Raw genomic sequence first — 18,956 nt, 5'->3', positions numbered from 1 at the left:
TATTGTGTAGCATGACACGTGCAATCTCCTGAACAACCCTGTTCTTTCGTTCCACTATTCCATTTTGTTAAGGTGTCTTGGATGAAGAGAACTCTTAAATGTGTGTCTTGATTATTGCAGAAGGTAGCCAGCTTGGTATTCTCAAATTCTCTTCCATGATCACTTCTGATTCTGACTATCACAGTATCTTTCTTAACCTGCAATTTCTTGCATAGATGTATTATCTTCTGAGGAGCCTTAGCTTTATCTTTCAAAAGCATAACCCAAGTATATCTAGTAAAGTCATCCACAACAACTAGAATATATTTCTTTCCACCTAAACTATGAACTCTAGTAGGACCCATAAGATCAATGTGCAATAACTCTAGAGGTCTTGAAGTTTTAACACTAGCTACAGACGGATGTGTCGATTTCACTTGTTTACCTATCTGACATGGTCCACAGATGCACTTAGCTATTTTCTCAAACTTAGGTAAACCAATAACTGCATCACACTTGAAAATCTTCTCTAATTGCTTATGACTTGCATGTCCCAACCATTGATGCCACAAGTTAACTTGATCGATCTTTGCACTAAAGCACTTGTTGCTTATACTTGGTGTTATACCATAATAGTTGTCAGCCGTCCTTACACCAACATACATACAGTCACCTCCTCCATCAAGTATCTCACATTCATACTTAGTGAAGAGAACATTCAGTCCATTGTCACAAATCTGATTGATGCTGAGTAAGTTAGCCTTCAATCCATCAACATACCAAATATCTTCAAAGACTGGCAAACCTGGAATGTCCACAATTCCAATGCCTTTGATCACAAATTTGCTTCCATCTCCAAAAGTGATTGTCCCAATCTTTCCTTCAAAGAGTGTCTTGAATAAACCTTTGTTTCCTGTTATATGCTTGGAACAACCACTATCCAAATACCAAAGACAAGAATCACGTGCCTTTAAGGCGGTTATAGCAGTATAACACAAATAATTATCATCACATGTGTTTAGACCAAGATACTCAAGGAAAGGTTTAGCAAAAGCAATAAGAGACAAAAACAACAAGTAGGCAAGTTGACATATAAGTAAAAAGATTTTCCAAGAATCCATGACAACAGGGGTCAAGAATCAGCTCAAAGATCAAAAGATCTACAACAAGAGAGTTACCTGTTCTGATACCACTTGTACGTTTTTAGACCTCTTAAAACACGATTGGATTAACCTAGTTAATTAGCCAAGTGATTACTTAGTCCAAATTTCAGATCTAGGTTAACAAAATCATATTATCGTATCAATGTAAAGTGCGGAATATAAAGAACACAAAGATATGATGACCCAGGAAACCACACCGGTAAAAACCTGGGGAGGATTTAACTTAGCTATTCTCAAGGTAAACTTGAATCCACTATGAAAGAATTGAAGTTTTACAATAGTGACTGAGACCACTAACATCCTATTGCTATCCACCAATAGAAAACTTACTGACACGACCACGTGACAGCTTCGAGACCACGAACTCCTTTTTTCTTGGATTCTCCAGTAAGTACAAGCACTCTCGCTTGTGTATTTTTAAGCTCTTTAGTTTAGCAACTGAATGATCATTAAGCTCTCAATGAAATCTTCTTCTTGATAATTCTAAGCATGTGTGAAGGCAACCACCTCTCAGATCTCACAAGAGATTCACACACAGAGCAAATAAAGCGACTTAAAAAATGTGGCTAGGGTTTCCCTTTTATACCTAGGGCAAAATATAAAACCCTACACGTCATATGGGTTTAGGGCTGAGTTGGAAATTCTGTAGAAAAAACATTTTGCCCGAATTTTGATCGGTCGAGTCTAATTCTTGATCGATCGAGCAGTTCGATTCCAACTTTACATAAAACACATACTTTGAGCAAGTATAAAACAAGACTAAAAACCTGTTTTAATCATGGTTTGCCAACAATACAAATTAGAGTTTTAATACATTAGTTCCTAAGTACTTAGAACCTAACAAATGGCAATGAAGATTCTGTTTAATGTGTAATGAGTTACTGTTGGCTAATCAAAGCTTCTGTAACTGTTTCGGCGTATTTACTCGTTGTCAGCTAGCCTGATGAAGCTACCCTCTGACTTTAATATGAATAGACTCATTTATTCATACGGACAACCTTTCAACATTTGCTTGTTCCCGACTTAGATGTGGTTTATGTTCGTCCTTACACTGGACGACCGGTTTACTGATACTCGTTAGTTGCCCCCTAATTCCTTTGTTGTTAAGGCTTTGGATAAGCATAGGAATGTGACTAGATATGACGGTTCGTATCTTTTCGTTTCCCGATATTTCTCTTCCATCTTAAATGCGAAACAACTATTTCCTAGGTAAGAGACACGTGTCTATTCTTTATTCATGGTGTGTGCGAAATCGCCTAGATTTTGGCGCACTTTAATTCTGGTAAGGTCTCCTTTCTCTATGTTTTGACGGTTGGTTTTGAATTCTTTAGTCAAGAGTGCCATTCAATTTCCTTTTTCTTTGCTAGATTAAGGGTTTTTCTTGAGTACTCTTCTGGTCGGTGTCCTCAGGTTGGTTTTTTTGTGTTGCGTTTCATTTCACTGCACTTAAGCTCATTTTGTTCTCCCTTTATCCTTTGATTATCCATTCCTTGATAAAACACCATTTGGAGATGACAACCATTAAGTATAGGGAAGATGACGTTAGGTCGAGTGAATTAGAGACAGGGTTGTCCTCAAATGTTGAGTCCTTGTGCAAGGCTGTTGACATCGTTGTGTCAAAATGGCCTTCGTCTTCTTCCTCGCCTCCTTTGCATGCCCTTTTTGAAATTTGCTCTTTGAAAGAGAAGCATTTGAATGGGTTTAGGAAAAGATTATAGTTTCCCAAAGGTACCTCCATTAGATTGCGTTGTCCTAGCAAAAAAGCTTGTAGCTTTGCCCATGGAGAAGTGTGCTTCTATGAGGCTGACTTTCTGTGTGGTCTTTGCTTCCCCGTCCATTCGTTTATTATGAAACTTCAGCATAATTTCCAAATTAACCTTGGTCAACTCATCCCTAAGTTGTATGTCCATCTGGGTATCTGCTTATGATGGAGATATGATAACGTTAAATGAGTTTTTGCATTTGTACCTCTTGAAAACCTGCACCAAGTATGGGTATTTTGAGCCTTTACCCTGGGATAGAAAATCTAGGGTCGTCTCTGGCTTTCCCTCATCTTTTCCTGATTGGAAATCACGATATTTTTTCATTTTTGGAACAAGTTAGGAAGCTGTGTTTAATGACTTCTGGGGGAACGTCCCAAGATTACTACAGAAATGGGAAGTTGTTGGTGTGTACTTTTTTTTGTATAACCCTGTTTTTCTTCTGATCTTTTCAGTTTCTGATCGTCTTAAGTTGGAAAGCTAGTATTGTGAACGAGTTCATTTAGCTCTTGCTTTTGCTAAGGAGATTGAAGATTTTGACGACTTGGTTGATCCTCGTCACTTGTTTGACTGTTGTTTGGGACCTGAACCTTCAAAATATGTGTTAGAAAAATTCACCACAAAGAGAAAAGTAAGTTTGTCTTTGCAATTCTCAAAATCAATTTGTCTTCGTTGGCCTCATCTCTACTATGTTTGATTGCTAACTTAACTTTTTGGTTAATAGAAATGGCCATTAGGTACAGTAAGGAGAAGTACGCTTGTATCAGAGGGATTAAGAATGAATCTCTGTCCTCTCTTGCCGCTTAGTCAAAAAAACGAAAATTGGGTGACGAGAAGGGTGATACCGTGGTGCTTCCATCTGTTCAAATTGCCCCGTCTTCCCCCACTCAGTCTCTTGAGGTTGCAGCCTTTACTCCCTTCACCACTCGTTCTAAAGGGAAAGACAAAGTTGTGAAGAGCGTCTGGGATGACCCGGCCACTACACTTGGTCAACCTATAATGTAGTTATTGACAACGAGCTTAAGAGTCTGACATCTATTCCTTCCCACGAGTTGGTTAGTTGCCATATTCACAAGTTGGTGTAGGTATACTCCTTTGTTTCGTGCATATATCTTTTTTATTTTAAAGACTTTCTTCTTACCTCTTATAGGTCCTTCCGTTGAGGCAAAGAGCTCAAAATTGAGGAAGAACTTGATTGCCACTATGGACAAGTCTAACAAGGCCAATGAGAAAATTAAGGAGCTTAATGAAGCCTTGTGTGTGGAGAAGATGCTTGTCATCCAGGAAGACAAAGAAATCTAGGCTGCTCTCTTAAGAACTAGTGCTGAGAGAGAGAAGGTTGTCCAGTAATTCATGCAATCTGAGTAATTTTCTGACCTCTAGTTTATCCAGTACTTCAAAGGTTTTGAGTTCCTACAAAGATGGACAATGAAGCACCATAGCCTTGTTGTGGACTTCTCTAAACCTGGATTTTGAAAAGATAGATACAAAAATTCTTGTGGATGAGGCCAAAGAACAAAAGGAAATTGAAGTTGACGCTGTTGGAAGGATGGACACTACTATTACTGACGGAGACCAAGGAGATGAAGCTACTGTGCCCCCCTCTTAATATATATATATATATATATATATTTCTTTTTGGAGAATAATGGCTGCCTCCTTGTTTTGGGGCCTTTAGCTTTTCATTTGAACACTTATTGCCTCTTGATTTTGAGGCTTTTATTAACTGTTTAGCTCACTTATTGCCTCTTTGTTTTGAGGCTTTTGCTTAATTGCTTGTCTTGTCTTGAAGTTTTTCTTGAATGTCTTCTTATCAAGCCCTTTTACTATGTTGATCTTTGTTGAGGATGATGAGATTTGTTTGTAGGAAATTTTATGCATTTTGCCACCTCATGGTCTTGTTTTTAGGAAGACCTTTTGTTGCCAGGGCAATAATCTGCTTTCACGAATGCATAGACTTTTACACATAGATACATGTGTATACATTTTTATTTGCCTAAGCAAAGCCTTTGTCAATGTTTGCAACTTTATCATTGGTAGATAGAGTTTTTGGCACGAAGGATGTAACTTTAACTTGCAATTTTATAGACGTAGTTTTTTGCCACCGATATTGTGACTTTGGCTTGTCGTTTTGCAGGTGCTATGATTTAAACTCATCGTTTCATAGATAGGGTTTTTATCATATAAATTATGATTTAAATTCGTTACAATTTAAACTTGTTATGATTTAAACTCATTGTTGGAATTTTTATCATAGAGATCATGATTTAAACTCGTCACTTAGTGGATGGAGTTTTTATCATTAAGATTATGATTTAAACTCGTCATTATGTTGATGGAGTTTTTATCATAGAGATTATGATTTGAACTCGTCATTATGTTGAAGGAGTTTTTATCATAGAGATTATGATTTAAACTCGTCATTATGTTGACAGAGTTTTTATCATTGAGATTATGATTTAAACCCGTCATTATGTTAACATAGTTTTTATCATTGATGTTATGCTTTAAACTCATCGCTTTGGCGGAAGAAGTTTTTCATCAACATGTTTGAGACTCGATCATTTGAAAAGAAATGGATTTAGAGATGCCTTATTTGTTTTATTCATCCTTGCTTATAAAAGGTATTACAAGGATTATACTTAACAAAAACGGAAACTACTGAAAGTAAAACTTATGCATGAAAACAATAAAATCTCGCTTATTTGTCAGTGAATAAGACAAGGTATTCCAGATTTTGGAACTTATTGATGCTGGGTGTTAGCTTCTTCATTGGTAGTACTTCTTGAGGTACTCTGCATTCTAAGGATGAGGTAAAGATTTTTTGTTCATATCTTCTAAGTAGTAGCTCCCTCTTCTTGAATAATGGACGACCTTATAAGGACCCTTCCAATTGGGGCCTAGCTTTCCTTGGGTTGGATCATTGGTGGCTTGCAAAACCTTCCATAGAACCATATCTCCAAGATTAAATCTTTTCAGCTTCACCCTTTGATTGTGGTGCCTTGTCATCCTTTCATGGTATAGAGCCATCATTTGAGCCGCATCCTCGCTGACCTCAGGTAAGCAATCGAGGGCGAGTTTCAGTCCCTTATCAATGTTGTGTTCATCATAACATGTCCATCTAAGGTTTGACATCCTAACTTCCATAAGAATCATTGCTTCAGTTCCAAATGCCAGTTTCAAAGGCGTTTCTCCTGTCGATGTTCTTGCAGTCATCTTGTAGGCCTATAGGACTCCTGGAAGCTCTTTAGGCCATGCTCCCTTTGCCCCCACAAGTCGAGCTTTGATTAGCTTAACCAAAGTTTGATTTGTGATTTCGGTCTGGCCATTGGCTTGCGGGTGTTCGGGGGAAGAATAATGATTTCTGATCCCCAGCTCCTTACAGAAATCTCTACACTTGTTACTGTTAAACTGTTGTCCATTGTTAGAGATGATCACACTCGGTATCACAAATCGACAAACAATGTTTTTTTAGATAAAATGTTGTATCTTGGCTTCTATGATTGCTGCTAATGGTTTTGCTTTCACCCACCTACAATGTCAACTCCCCATGTTGAGAAAGGCCATGGTGATGAAATGTTCGTCATGTGCTTCGCTGGGACGTGTTACACATTTCCAAACTGTTGACACTTGTCGCACTTTTGGATGACCTGGGCTACATCCTTTTGCATGGTCAACCAGAAATGTCCTGCTCGAACCACTTTCCCCACAAGTGATCTTGGGCTTGAATGATTTCCACAGACACCTTCTGGATTTCACTCAACATGTATGCAACATCTTCAGAGTCTAGACACTTCAAGTAGGGTTAGGAAAACTCCCTTTTGTACAGCTCGTCATTCAGGATTGTGAATCTGAATGACCTTTGATCTTTCTAGCCTCTGAAGGGTCTGGTGGGAGCGTGCCATCTCTGATGTAAGTGATTATTGGGTCCATCTAGCTGCCTTTGGATTGGACGTAGATTACATCTAACCTTTCTATGCTTGGGAAGCTTTGCAACTCTATGTATAGTCCGGGTCGTCCTGCATCATTGTTGGACGAGGCAAGTCTAGCCATTTTGTCTGCTTCGAAGTTCTCCTTCGTGGGTACTTGAGTAATCCTGATATCATCAAAGTTAGAAATTAACTGATTGGTAAGTCTTAAGTACCTTTTCATCCTGTCTTCCTTTGCTTCATACTTCTTGGTTATTTGCCCTACTACTAGCTTTGAGTTTAAATTCAACTTTAAGTTTCTGACCCCCAAGGCTTTTACGACCCTCAGACCTGTAAGTATTGTCTCATACTCCGCTTCATTGTTTGTTGCTGGAAACTGAAGTTGGACCCCGTACTTGAGGATGTCTTTCTCAAGAGATAGGAGGATCACACCTATTCCCCCAACACCTGCGGCTGACGACCTATCTGTATATACTGTATAGTAATTTGCTTTTGGGTCTTGATCCATCATGGTGAACTTAGCGACGAAGTCAGCTAATGCCTGAGCTTTAATTGCTGTCGAAGTTTATAGTTAATATCAAATTGACTTAACTCCACAGCCCATTGAACCATTCTTCCTGTAGCATCTGGCCTGCCCATGGCTTTTTGGCGGGTTTGGTCCGTCATGATAAGGATGGTGTGAGCCTGGAAATATGGATGAAGCTTCCTGTATGCAATGATCAAAGCAAAAGCTCTATCTTTGGGTATCTCGTCTCTGCGCCTTAAAAGGTCTAGCTTGTATAGTAAATAGGCATTTGGACCTTGAGCTTTTCATGAATTAGTGTTGAGTTCATAGCCGTTTGTGATACACCCAAGTAAAGGAACAGAGCTTCTCCTTTGACAGATGGACATAGGAGTGGTGGTTTGGACAAGTATTGCTTAAGGGCTTGGAAAGCTATTTCACACTCCTTTGTCCACTAGAAAGCTTGCTTTAGTATCTTACAAAATGGAAGGTACTTATCTGTGGCCCTAGAGATGAACCTGTTCAGTGCTACAATTCGTCCAGTTAACCTCTATACTTCCTTTACACTTTTTGGAGAGGTCATGTCAAGTATGGCCTTAACCTTCTCTGGGTTGGCCTCAATTCCTCGTTGGGAAACCATAAACCCCAAAAACTTGTCTGACAAGACCCTAAATATGGACTTTGCCTGGTTTAATCTCATCAGATACTTTCTCAAAATCTTATCGTTCAGGTGCGACTCTGCTTTTTTGCTTTTTACAAGTATGTCATCCACATATACCTCCATATTTTGTCCAATATGTTTGTTGAACATGTTATTCACTAGCCTCTATTAGGTATCCCCTGCATTTTTCAGGCCGAACCACATGACTTTGTAGTAGTACAACCCCTGGCTAGTGACGAAGGCTATTTTTTCTTGGTCTTCCTCGTTTATGCGGATTTGGTTATAGCCTGAAAAGGCATTCATGAAAGTCAGCAACTCATGACCAGCTGTAGAATCCACAAGTTGGTCAATTCTAGAGAGTGGGAGGCTATCTTTCGGGCAGGCATGGTTGAGGTCTATGAAAACAACACACATTCACCATTTTCCATTGGACTTCTTCACCATGACGACATTGGCAAGCCACTCAGGATAGAAGACTTCTCTAATAAATCTAGCAGCTAAGAGCTTCTCCACTTCTTCCATGACGACCTTATTCCTTTCAGGAGCAAAGAGTCTTTGTTTTTGTTGGATGGGCTTTTTCGTTGAGTCGACATTTAATCAGTGCTTTATCACCCTGTTGTCTATGCTTGGCATATCTTCATAGGTCTAGGTGAATATATCTAGATTCTTCTTCAGGAACTCCACGATCTTGTCCTTCAATGGTGGGTTAAGTCCCTCTCCGACTTTAGTGACTTTGGTAGGATCTCCCTCTACTAGCTTCACATCTTCCAAATCTTTAGCAAGCTTCTTAGGCTCCTCCTTAACCATCCATGCATGATTTTCTTTGGAAGTTAGTATTTCCTGATAGCACTCTTGGGCAAGCAGTTAATCTCAGCATATTTCTCTAATCCCATGAGGGGTTGGGAATTTCACCTTGAGGCAGTAGGTCGAGGTTACAACTTTGAGTCGATTTAATGTTGGTCGTCCAAGGATCACATTGTATGACGATGGACAAACAAAGATAAAAAAAATCCACCTATTTTGTTACCTAAGCTGGATGCGTCCCTGCTATGACTGATAACGAGCTGATGCCTTTCGGATAAATATGGTCTTCACTAAAATTGACAAAAGGGGACTTGAAAGGTTAAAGTTGTTTAGGGTCCAACCTCAGCTGCTGGTAGGCCATCACGTACATGATGTTTGCTAAGCTCCTATTATCGAAATACTCTTTTCATATTGAAGCCTTCAATTTCCAGCATGATGTCGAGGGGGTTGTCATGGGGCTGCTTGGTCCCATTTGCATCTCGTTTAGAGAAAGTTATGTCATCATTCTCTAAGTGACGGTACTTTGCTGAGGGATGCTTGACATGGACGCTGTTGATTTGCCTTTGATAGGCCTTTCTTAGGGACTTGCATGATCCTCTTGATACTAGCCCACCAATTATCATCCTTATTTCCCCTACGGCCTATTTTGGATTGTCTCATTCATCATCTTTATTGTCGTCATGAGCCTTATCTTCTATTCTTGATCAAGACTGATGATCTCTCTTGATGAACTTTGAAGCTTCCCCCTTTGAATCAACTCCTTAATTAACTCCTTCAAATCATGACATTCGTCGATGAAATGGTCGTGATCCTTGTCGAAACAACAATATTTCTTTGGATCGCGCTTCATCGAGGACGTGCTTAACGGCTTCAGCCATTTCAAGCCGGGTTCATCCTTAATTTGCATTAGGATTTTATCCGCATGCATCACCAGTGAGGTGAAGTTCAACAACTTCTTTGGGACTTCTGGGCTGCTCTTGCTAGCCTTGGTTTCTGAGGAATGGTCTTTGCAATCCTTTTTCTTACCCTGAGAGTCACTAGGTTCTTCCTACTTTCGTTTACCCGTCAGTCTTTTTGTAGTGAGAGCGTCCTCCCCATTCATGTACTTTTGTGCTTTGAACAGGAGGTTTGTCATAGAGGTTGGTGGCGTCTTTCCCAGCAAAAAGGCGAGATCAGGATTGTTGAATCTAGCCTGAAAGGTCGTCATTATAACCTGGTCGTCAGCTTCGTCGATCTCAAGAACGGTTTTGTTGAAGCGCTTGCATACTCTCTCAAGCTTTCCCCATCCTGTTGCCTTATTGTTAGCAAGAAAGAGGTTGGCCTCTTGTGACGTTGCCCCCCAATGAAGTGCTGAACAAATGAGTTACTAAGTTGTTCAAAGTTTGCAATTGAGGACGTTGGCAATTTTCTGAACCAAACCCTGTCAACTCCCCTGAGAGTGACGGGAAAAGACCTACATATGACTTTGGAGGTTCAAAATTGTCTTGAAAGCCCCTGTGTGGTCAAGAGGGTCTTTCATTGTCATCATAGAACTTTAGTTGGAGGAGGCGAAACTTTGGAAGTAAGGGGCACTCCAGAACACTTGCGATGAAAGGTGAATCTGTTCGTTTGAGCATACCATTGAGGTTCATTGCCGTCTTCCCCTTCATGGTGTTTTTCACCTCGTCTAACTCCCTTCACAAGCTTTTCATCATGTGATTGTTACTGTGCGTGGATTGCTCGATGTACTCGGAAGCATCTTTTCCCTTGCTGTTCTCAGGGCTACTAACTTCTTCGTTGTGTTTGCTGTGACTACATCAATGAAGTGAAGTGTTGTTGCCCTCAGAACGAGCTTGACGCTTCAACTCTTCATTCTGTTTCATTAGCTCCTACACATTGGCCGTTAGAATCTGGATTTGTTGAGCCATTACTACTGGATCCAGGGGTGTCATTGCAGCGGATTCCATTGGTCTTAAGGAGCTTTATCAATAGGAATACAATGGCTTATCAAAGTCCCTATAGACGGCGCCAAGTTGATAAAGTACGAATTTGTCCTTGTCAGTATGCTCCTCGTTGTTACCAATGGATGAGCCACAATGCCTGTTGAAAAGACAAGAAATAAAAAGAAGGTTCACCAGCGTGGTGCCAGCTAAGGACACTTTGATGCCTAAGTCAAATTCTCGCTCTGAATTGATAGTATAGTTGTATATTGTGTTTTTCATGAAAAAGACCCACCTCAGTTTGATAGCCTTTTATAGTTTGCTTTCTGGTGATTTATTTATGCCTGTTAATGCTCTTCTAGGTGTTTTCACATGAATTAAATGAGGCATTTAATGGCAATAAAGATTCTATTTAATGTGTAAAGGGTGACCATTGGCTCATCAAAGCTTCTGTAACCGTTCTGGCACATTTACTCGTTGTCAGCTGGTTGGATGGAGTTAACCTCTGACTTTAATATGCATAGGCTAGTCTATTCATATGGCCAGCCTTTCATCATTTACTTGTCCCCGACTTAGATGCAGTTTATGTTTGTCCTTACACTGGACGACCAGTTTATCGATACTCGTCAGATGCCTTAGTCATATTGAAGACAAGTCATTATGGAATGATGAATATTGACGAGGAAAAATATCTTAACTTTATCAACTTGTTGGAATGATGAATATTGAAATGATGAAATAATTATCCAAGAAGTTTGATGAATGCTTGCAAATAGAAGAAAAGCAGAGTGCCGGCATAGGGTTTTTTTTCTTTTTCATTTTTTTGTTGGTAAAAAGCTGCTTTAGTAAAATTAGGACAACAATGTACTAGTCCATATATACTTCAAAGAAGTGACAACTACGAAACCATGTACTTGTCTTGATCTTTCTTTCTATCTTCTAGTCATCTTCCTTTACTACAATTCCTATTGTAACCTGTAAGGATCAACGAATGTAAGATAACTTTTCTTCCACATAGGTAAAGTGTGAGTGAACCCTCTTATTGACAAACGTACGTGCACTAATATTTTACACTAGTCAAATATTATACATTGTGCACTTCTTGTGGCTGATCGCAGGCTTCTTCCTCCTCTTACACCTCTTCTCCTACCGTTTCTAAAGATTCTCTCACCAGTTTTCAACTTGTTTCTAACAATTTTCTTCACATTTCCATCAGTTTTCAACCTCTTTGCTTCTTGATCTTCATCTTTAATTTCATTGCTTTCAACCTGCTTACGTTTGAGGAAATTGGCAAGCTCTTGAAGAGCAACATTGGCATCTTCGCTCTTCATTAGTTCCTCAGCAACCTCTGCTGGGGTGACCTTTGTGCTGTCTATTAGGCCTTCAATTTCTCCATAGAGGGGGTGGGATTTTCCATGATGAATGCCAAGGTAATTGGAGGCCAAGAGTTTGAAGCCACGACTAGTGCAATATGACATGTTAATATGCACGTCCATTCGACCGGGACGCAACAAGGCAGGGTCAAGCCGGTCCTTGTGGTTGGTAGTGAACACAATAATTCGCTCGTCGCCGCAACTAGACCACAAGCCATCAATGAAGTTTAATAGACCCGAAAGAGTAAACTGCGAAGAAAATAGATTATTATATTAAGACGAAAAAGAAATGTTTATAATTTACGTGTTAAAGTACATATTTTAAAAGACGAAAAAGAAATTCCACTTGTAAAATATAAAAATGAATATGAAAAATCAAAATGTGGACGTAAGATCGAGTGTATCATTATTCTGTTAATTAGCATATATATATATATATATATATAATCATGAGTCCGGTTAATGTGTGTTCTAACTATTTATTTTAAGAAAATTTTTATAAAAAAAATCAAAATAATAAATTATTTTTTCATTTTTTTATAATTTTTTTAAAATAGATTACTAATATATACTCTAAGGGTATGCATTAATAAATCCCAATAATTATTGTTGATTCATTAATGATATGGATTACAATAGTTCCCAAAATTTGACCCACCGAAAAGTCTGGAAACGTGAGAAGTGATCGTTCAAGGTTTCAAACATTCAATACCTTTTGTTTTGGTCGGGTTAAGGCCCAGTGGTACGTATTGACACTTTTTCTTTTTTCTTTTTTCTTTTTTTGATACCAGGTCCTGAAACTTTTTCAGGAAAAAAAAGGGTACCAAAAACGAGTGCTTTTTAGTTTTTACCGGGAGAATGAAGTACCAAATCCAGCCAAAATATACTCGGGTCATGTGAGGTGTGGCGCTGTGTGGTTCTGATTCTTTTATGAAAGTGAAGTCATATGCAATGCGTATATATTAAATTCGTTTTTCATAGAAATATTTATTTATTTATTTTTTAAAAATTAGTAAACGACAAAAACATAATTGTATTTAGAAAATCGAATATAAAAAACAGTACATAAATTAATAAGAGCATCTACACATCTGCATGTAAAAAGTATGTGTGCCATATGGTGAACATCAGTTGGATGCTGTGTGTTTAGATGTGTGCAACAAACATTAATGAATTAATAAATTAATGAAAAAGATCTAATCCAAAGCACCAAAAAGGCAGGAACAAATATGCTGTTGAACTTGGAATTTCCGTTTACGTATGGGCCGCCAACGGCCCCAAAACGTTGTGCCAATTTTACTTTATTTTTGTCTTTTACTCTTTTTCTAATTTTTTGATGAAAAAGTAAGCAGGAGAGAGAAAGCAATAAAGGTGTGCAAGTTGCAAATGAAATAATTTCCCAATAAGTATGGGACCCATGGGCGATGTCGGCTGATGTCGGTCTTCAACTCCATGATCATGTTGACGATAATACAAGAAAGCAAATTAAGACATTTTTTCTAGGTACATAACATAGAAACAATATATATATATATATATATATATGTTTCTTCTTTTGGTAATTAATCTAGCTAGCGGCTTGGGGGTTTAATCCGTGACCATAATGATGTTTGGGTTAAATATCCAAGACCAATCAACTAGTGTTTTAGTCTTTCATCCAAAAAAAACCTAGTGTTTTAGTCGAATTATGGACATTTAGAGATGGTCTTCAACTTGAGATATCACTTGAGTCGAGTCCACTCATTTGATAATTGAACTTGATGCTAAACCGTTTTTACATAACTACTATATTGCCATGCTATTAGATGCTACAACTCAATGCCTAAAGTGGTGGTCATTACTTTATTCCTCGTGAGGTCCATATCCCATCAAAAGCTAACTTATTCCTTATTAGCATCCCTCAAAGCTAGGGGTGTACATGGATCGGGTTGAGATGATTTTTTGACCCAACCCATCATGGTAGGTCAAAAAATTTTTAACCCAACCTAACTCATCACATAAGTCCAACCTAACCCACATAGGTCGGTTTGGATCGGATTGAACCCATGGGTTTGATAAATTATTATTATTATTAAATTGAGTAAAAAAAATATAAATATTAATATATTAAAAAAACCTAAAGATTAGTATCAATGTAACTCCTTAAAGGCTCAACACTAATGACTAAACAACAATAATAATTTATTAGGATTTGTGTGAACTAATTGGTTTTTATATAGAATAGGAAGAACTGGTTATTTAAAAAAAATTTATTAATTATATAATATTATATATATATATATATATATTAAATTAGTATTAGTATGAGGAACTGCTGCTCTACCACTGGTTTTTTTTTTTTTTTTTTAAATTATTAAATATATAATATATATATAAATATATATATATATATATATATATAAAAGTGCCCTATAATTGATTTAAAAAAATTATTAAATATAAAATATATTTTAAATATATATTAAATATGGGTGGTTCGAGTCGGGTTTGATGGGTTTGTAATTTTATGACCCAAACCCAACCTAACCCATTATAAATTTTTTTTTTTGTAACCCAGCCCAGCAAGCCTTAAAAATCGACCCAACTCGGTGGGTCGGGTTAGGCAGGTCAGTGGATTTTCTGCACACTCCTACTCGAAGCTGCTAAGATCTCTGTTAGATTTTAATAGGTCAAAACTCATATTTCACTTGCTATGTAAACAGTTGTAATAACTCTTTTATCTTAGTTTATTAACATCATCTATGCATGTTTATTCAAATAAAAAATAAAAACAAGAAACACTTTACTAACCTTGGAATGAGGAGGTTCATACTCATCTTGAATTTGCCGATCATTCATCTCTACACTGCAATCGATATCCTCAATCACCAAAATAGACCTATTTGTGGTGGACAACAAAATCCTTCTTAGATCAGAATTGCAGTAAATACTGGTGAGCTCCAAATCATAGATATCAAACTTGAGGTAATTAGCCATGGCAGCAATCAAGCTAGATTTACCGGTACCAGGAGGACCATACAACAAATACCCTCTTTTCCAAGCCCTTCCTACTCTCTTATAGAATTCTTTCCTCCTCACAAACCTATCCAAATCACTAATTATAGATTTCTTAAGCTCCGGATCCATAGCCAAAGTATCAAACGTAGCTGGATGCTCGAGATTAATCGAACCCCACATGCCTCCACCACCGCCTCCCTCCTCGTCACTGAAGGGACACTCACGGTTATACAGCTTCACCACCTTCTCTTCTTGTTTGATAGAGTTAGCTCTCACCAAAATGTAGGGCAAGTAAGATTCAAACACCTTGTCTTTGAATTTCTTATCGAAAGTGAGCTCGAAGCAACGCTTTTCAATGGCGTGTGCGTTCTTGGGTTCTGTGCAAACATAGTACCACTTGAGTTGAACATTGTCGAACCTGTCGACAACCTCTTCACCGTTCTCGATTGCCACAGCGAAGTTTTTCTGACGCGAGCTTTTGCTGACTCGAAGTCGATCTGTTGTGGGGCTTATCTTGGTGCGGAGATACATCTCTGCGGAGTCAAAGACTTGGTTTCGAGCCATGCCACAGTACTCGTCGATGACAAGTGTGAGTGTGGAAGAGAGTGGAGTGAAGAGGTAGTGGAAAGCGGAGTTGAGATAAGAGCGGAGCTCAGGGGGAATCACCTCGTTGGCCATGGATCGAATCATCATCATGGAGGCAGCGAAGGAAGCGTAAGCAGAGAACAATGTGGAGGCTGTGGATGGCATTTCTTTCAGGGAAAACATTTTCACTGTTGGAGCAAGAAAATCTTGAACAGCTCAGAAATCAATCTGATTTTTGGATATTTGTTATGTTTTTGCTTTTTAAGTGTTGCCTGTGCCTGTGCCTGTGCTTATTGCTTTATTGGGGCAAGCAGGGTTTGTTTACATTTATAACATGGGGTCCAACTCCATCAGTTGCTACTGTTCGCCTCATTTGAGGAGTCCACAGTAGTTAACCCACTTGATTAAAAAAGCGAGAGATTTTGCTTTCTTTTCAAGCATTCTGTCTGACTCATTATATTATCGCAACGTGGATAAAACAAACTGGAAAGAATTTCTTTTTTGTTCATTCCAGAGATGTTAAATAATATTTGGGACATTATTAAAGGACAGAATATGTGCATCACGCTTCACCAATAACTTTCTCAAGAACAGAGTAATATGTGAACCTTTTTACTTTCGGCGATCAAAAAGTTTGCTGTTACGCCAAATTCCACAACTTTTATCAGGGAAACATAAACGGATGTGCATTTGATAACGAATCATTTTAAGGAAAGTTTTATAGTAAAAAAAAAAAAAAGTATAAATAATTAATATTTTGATAATTTTTTTAATTTTCAATAAAAATTGTATTATAATTTTCTTAAAATAGTCTGTTAACAATTATTTTAAAGGCACCTATTAATATGACCATTTTTATTATTATATACCGGGTTGTAAGTCATGGCTTCACTAATCAAAATTGTCAGAGTTGTAAATGAAGGGTTCATGTGGATTAATAACTTTGTTATTCACAACTCATCACATAAACAAGTTTTCAAAAAAAAAAAAAAAAAAAAAATTTTGAGAATCTCAAAATATTATTAAAAAATAATTACATTAGCAAACTTTTATTTATTTTCATATAGTTTACAATTAATATTACTTTTTTTTATTATTATCTATTACTAACAATTTATTTTATTTGATGCTAGCAATAATGAAATTTTTTGCCCCCCCCCTCTTTTTTTTTGGTGCGTGTGTGTGTAAGTTTCTCAAGTTAACACTTTTTCGTACCCTTCCCATTACATCCCATGATCATCTAGGTTTTGTTAACAATAGATTGATGATGGGATTGAGCTTTGACTGGGGATTTCATATCATTTGAGAACTGAGACTCAGGTTTTTTGTTCAAACTTTGAAGTTTGAACCCTTCTCTCTTTCCTTTCCCAATTTTTCTTAAATGTTTTTTTTTTCCTTGGCAATAAGACTCACAAGCCACTGAACGTGGTGGCACGTTTATGATGGTCATCGGAGACGAGTGCATCACTTGAACAATTACTGATTACATAATAACATTGCCCATCCCAACTTGGGCCCCAAGGTTTAATGAATGCTGACTAGATTCTCTATCAAATTTTTCTATATATATATATAAAATTCACCATCAAATATATTCGGGAGGATAAGAGCGTTGCAATTCTGCCTACTCATCATATTTTTGCCAAAATTCCACTGGTTGTTCTTTTCCTGTTTTTTTCTTCTTAACACTAGTTTTTTCCCCCTTTTAATCCATTCATTTTATTAGAACTCAAATTAGCAATAAATATAAATTGAATTATAATTTTTGAAGTCCATTTAAATTTCGTTTAGAATTGATTTAGGTTTGAATTGAAATATATTAGTTAATCTGGTTAACATTCTGTTTGAAATCAATTTATATTTTAAATAAATTTGGGTTCATTTCATTTTATTATGATTAATTGGATATAATTTTCAAATTCAATTCAGTATATTATGTCAAAATGAATTGAATACCGATTCTCAATTCAATTTTGTCTGCTCTAGACAGTACTTGAATTATATCATTTGCTGTGTGTAGGTAATTTAGAAATGTTATCTTTATAATTTGATTATCACTAAGGCCAACCGGTGGGGGTTGATTAAGGAAACTCCGGTAGTCAAGTTAGCTTAGAAAATTAATAGTGTTTAATGATAAAGTAATAGATGAGGTGGAATGGGATATTTATAGGGAAGAGAGACTTGGATTTGGCAGGAACTATTTCCTAAAATCAAGTTTAGAGTCCATTTGGTTGGAGAGATGGAAAATTGTGAGGTTAGAAAATGGGAAGAGGATGAAAAAGTAGAAAGATAGAAGAGATTTTAGTTTCCCTCATTTTTGTTTGATTGGAGTTGTGGAAAAGTGAAGGGATGGGAAACTTTTTTATTTGGTTGAAGAGAAAAATAAGATGATAAAAAATGTAGTTTGTATAAATTTACAATCATGTTCCCATTAGATAAAAGAAAAAATAAAACTATTTTATATTTTTATTAGAAAATATATATGAATAGGCACTTCATTTAAAAAAGAAAAAGAAAAAAAGAGCACAAGAAATTCAAGAATCCAAAATTGTTTTCTAAAACAATTTTTTTTTTTAAAACTGATAAAAAAAAAAAACCAATAATGCTTAAAAAAACTGGAAAAAAAAAAAGCTAATAGAAAAAAAAAAAAAAAAAAAAGCCGAAAAAAAGAAGAAGGAAGCAACACAATAGAAACGTTGGTAGAGGGCATTTTAGTTCCAAATTTTGCACCCCATTTTGGGGAGATTGAGTTTGGTGGACTTGGAGAGAAAATAGTCAGACTCACCATTTTTCTCTCCCCCTCCCCCTCCCCGTCCTAACCAAATACCCTTCCCACTCATTTTCTCTCATATTTTTTCATCATTCCAAAATCCACCTAACCAAACATAGCCTTAGGTTTGTTCAGGTAATTATAAGTGAATTTTTCTTTTTTTTGTGGGGGGGTGGGGGGAGGAGCAAATTCAATCATATTAAATACAATAGAATGTTGGAGAGACATGTATGATAAATTTTGATATGAGGTGCATTAGTGGCATTTAGATTTCTTTTGTGGAGAAAGTTATTGACCAACTGATCAAAGGGAAGATGCTCCTAGGAAATACTAATAATTTTTATGACCAGACCATATGTTTATAAGTTCATATCAAAACGTAAGGAAATGCTAAATATACTATAATTAAGTTTCAAAACAAAAGGTTTGGAAACTGACATGACAATAAATGTGATTAGTACTACTGGTCTGTTTGGATAGGCTGTTTTGAAAACTATGTTTTTTAAAAATAGCA

General features: G+C 37.1%; 1 protein-coding gene across 1 annotated transcript; it reads right to left on the bottom strand.

Moving 5' to 3' along the window:
* Nucleotides 1-11,568: 11,568 nt before the first annotated feature.
* Nucleotides 11,569-16,048, bottom strand: LOC126733090 (AAA-ATPase At2g18193-like). The gene is made up of 2 exons (XM_050436241.1): nucleotides 14,881-16,048; nucleotides 11,569-12,339 (listed from the first exon to the last, which is right to left on the bottom strand). Exons 1-2 carry the CDS (start codon nucleotides 15,853-15,855, stop codon nucleotides 11,791-11,793), a joined length of 1,524 nt encoding a protein of 507 aa, XP_050292198.1. The 5' UTR covers nucleotides 15,856-16,048; the 3' UTR covers nucleotides 11,569-11,790.
* Between the last annotated feature and the right edge of the window lie 2,908 nt (nucleotides 16,049-18,956).

This window comes from Quercus robur, chromosome 6 (genome assembly GCF_932294415.1).
Source record: "Quercus robur chromosome 6, dhQueRobu3.1, whole genome shotgun sequence".
Lineage (NCBI taxonomy): Eukaryota > Viridiplantae > Streptophyta > Magnoliopsida > Fagales > Fagaceae > Quercus > Quercus robur.
Note: the sequence above shows the minus strand (reverse complement) of the source record. Positions and strands in the feature narration are given on the sequence as shown.

Excerpts from the sequence above, each read along its gene's own strand:
- LOC126733090 (XM_050436241.1), bottom strand. The coding sequence starts at position 15,855 with ATGTTTTCCCTGAAAGAAATGCCATCCACAGCCTCCACATTGTTCTCT. Across the intron at positions 12,340-14,880 it reads ATGAACCTCCTCATTCCAAG|TTTACTCTTTCGGGTCTATT; the intron begins GTTAGTAAAGTG and ends TTTTCTTCGCAG.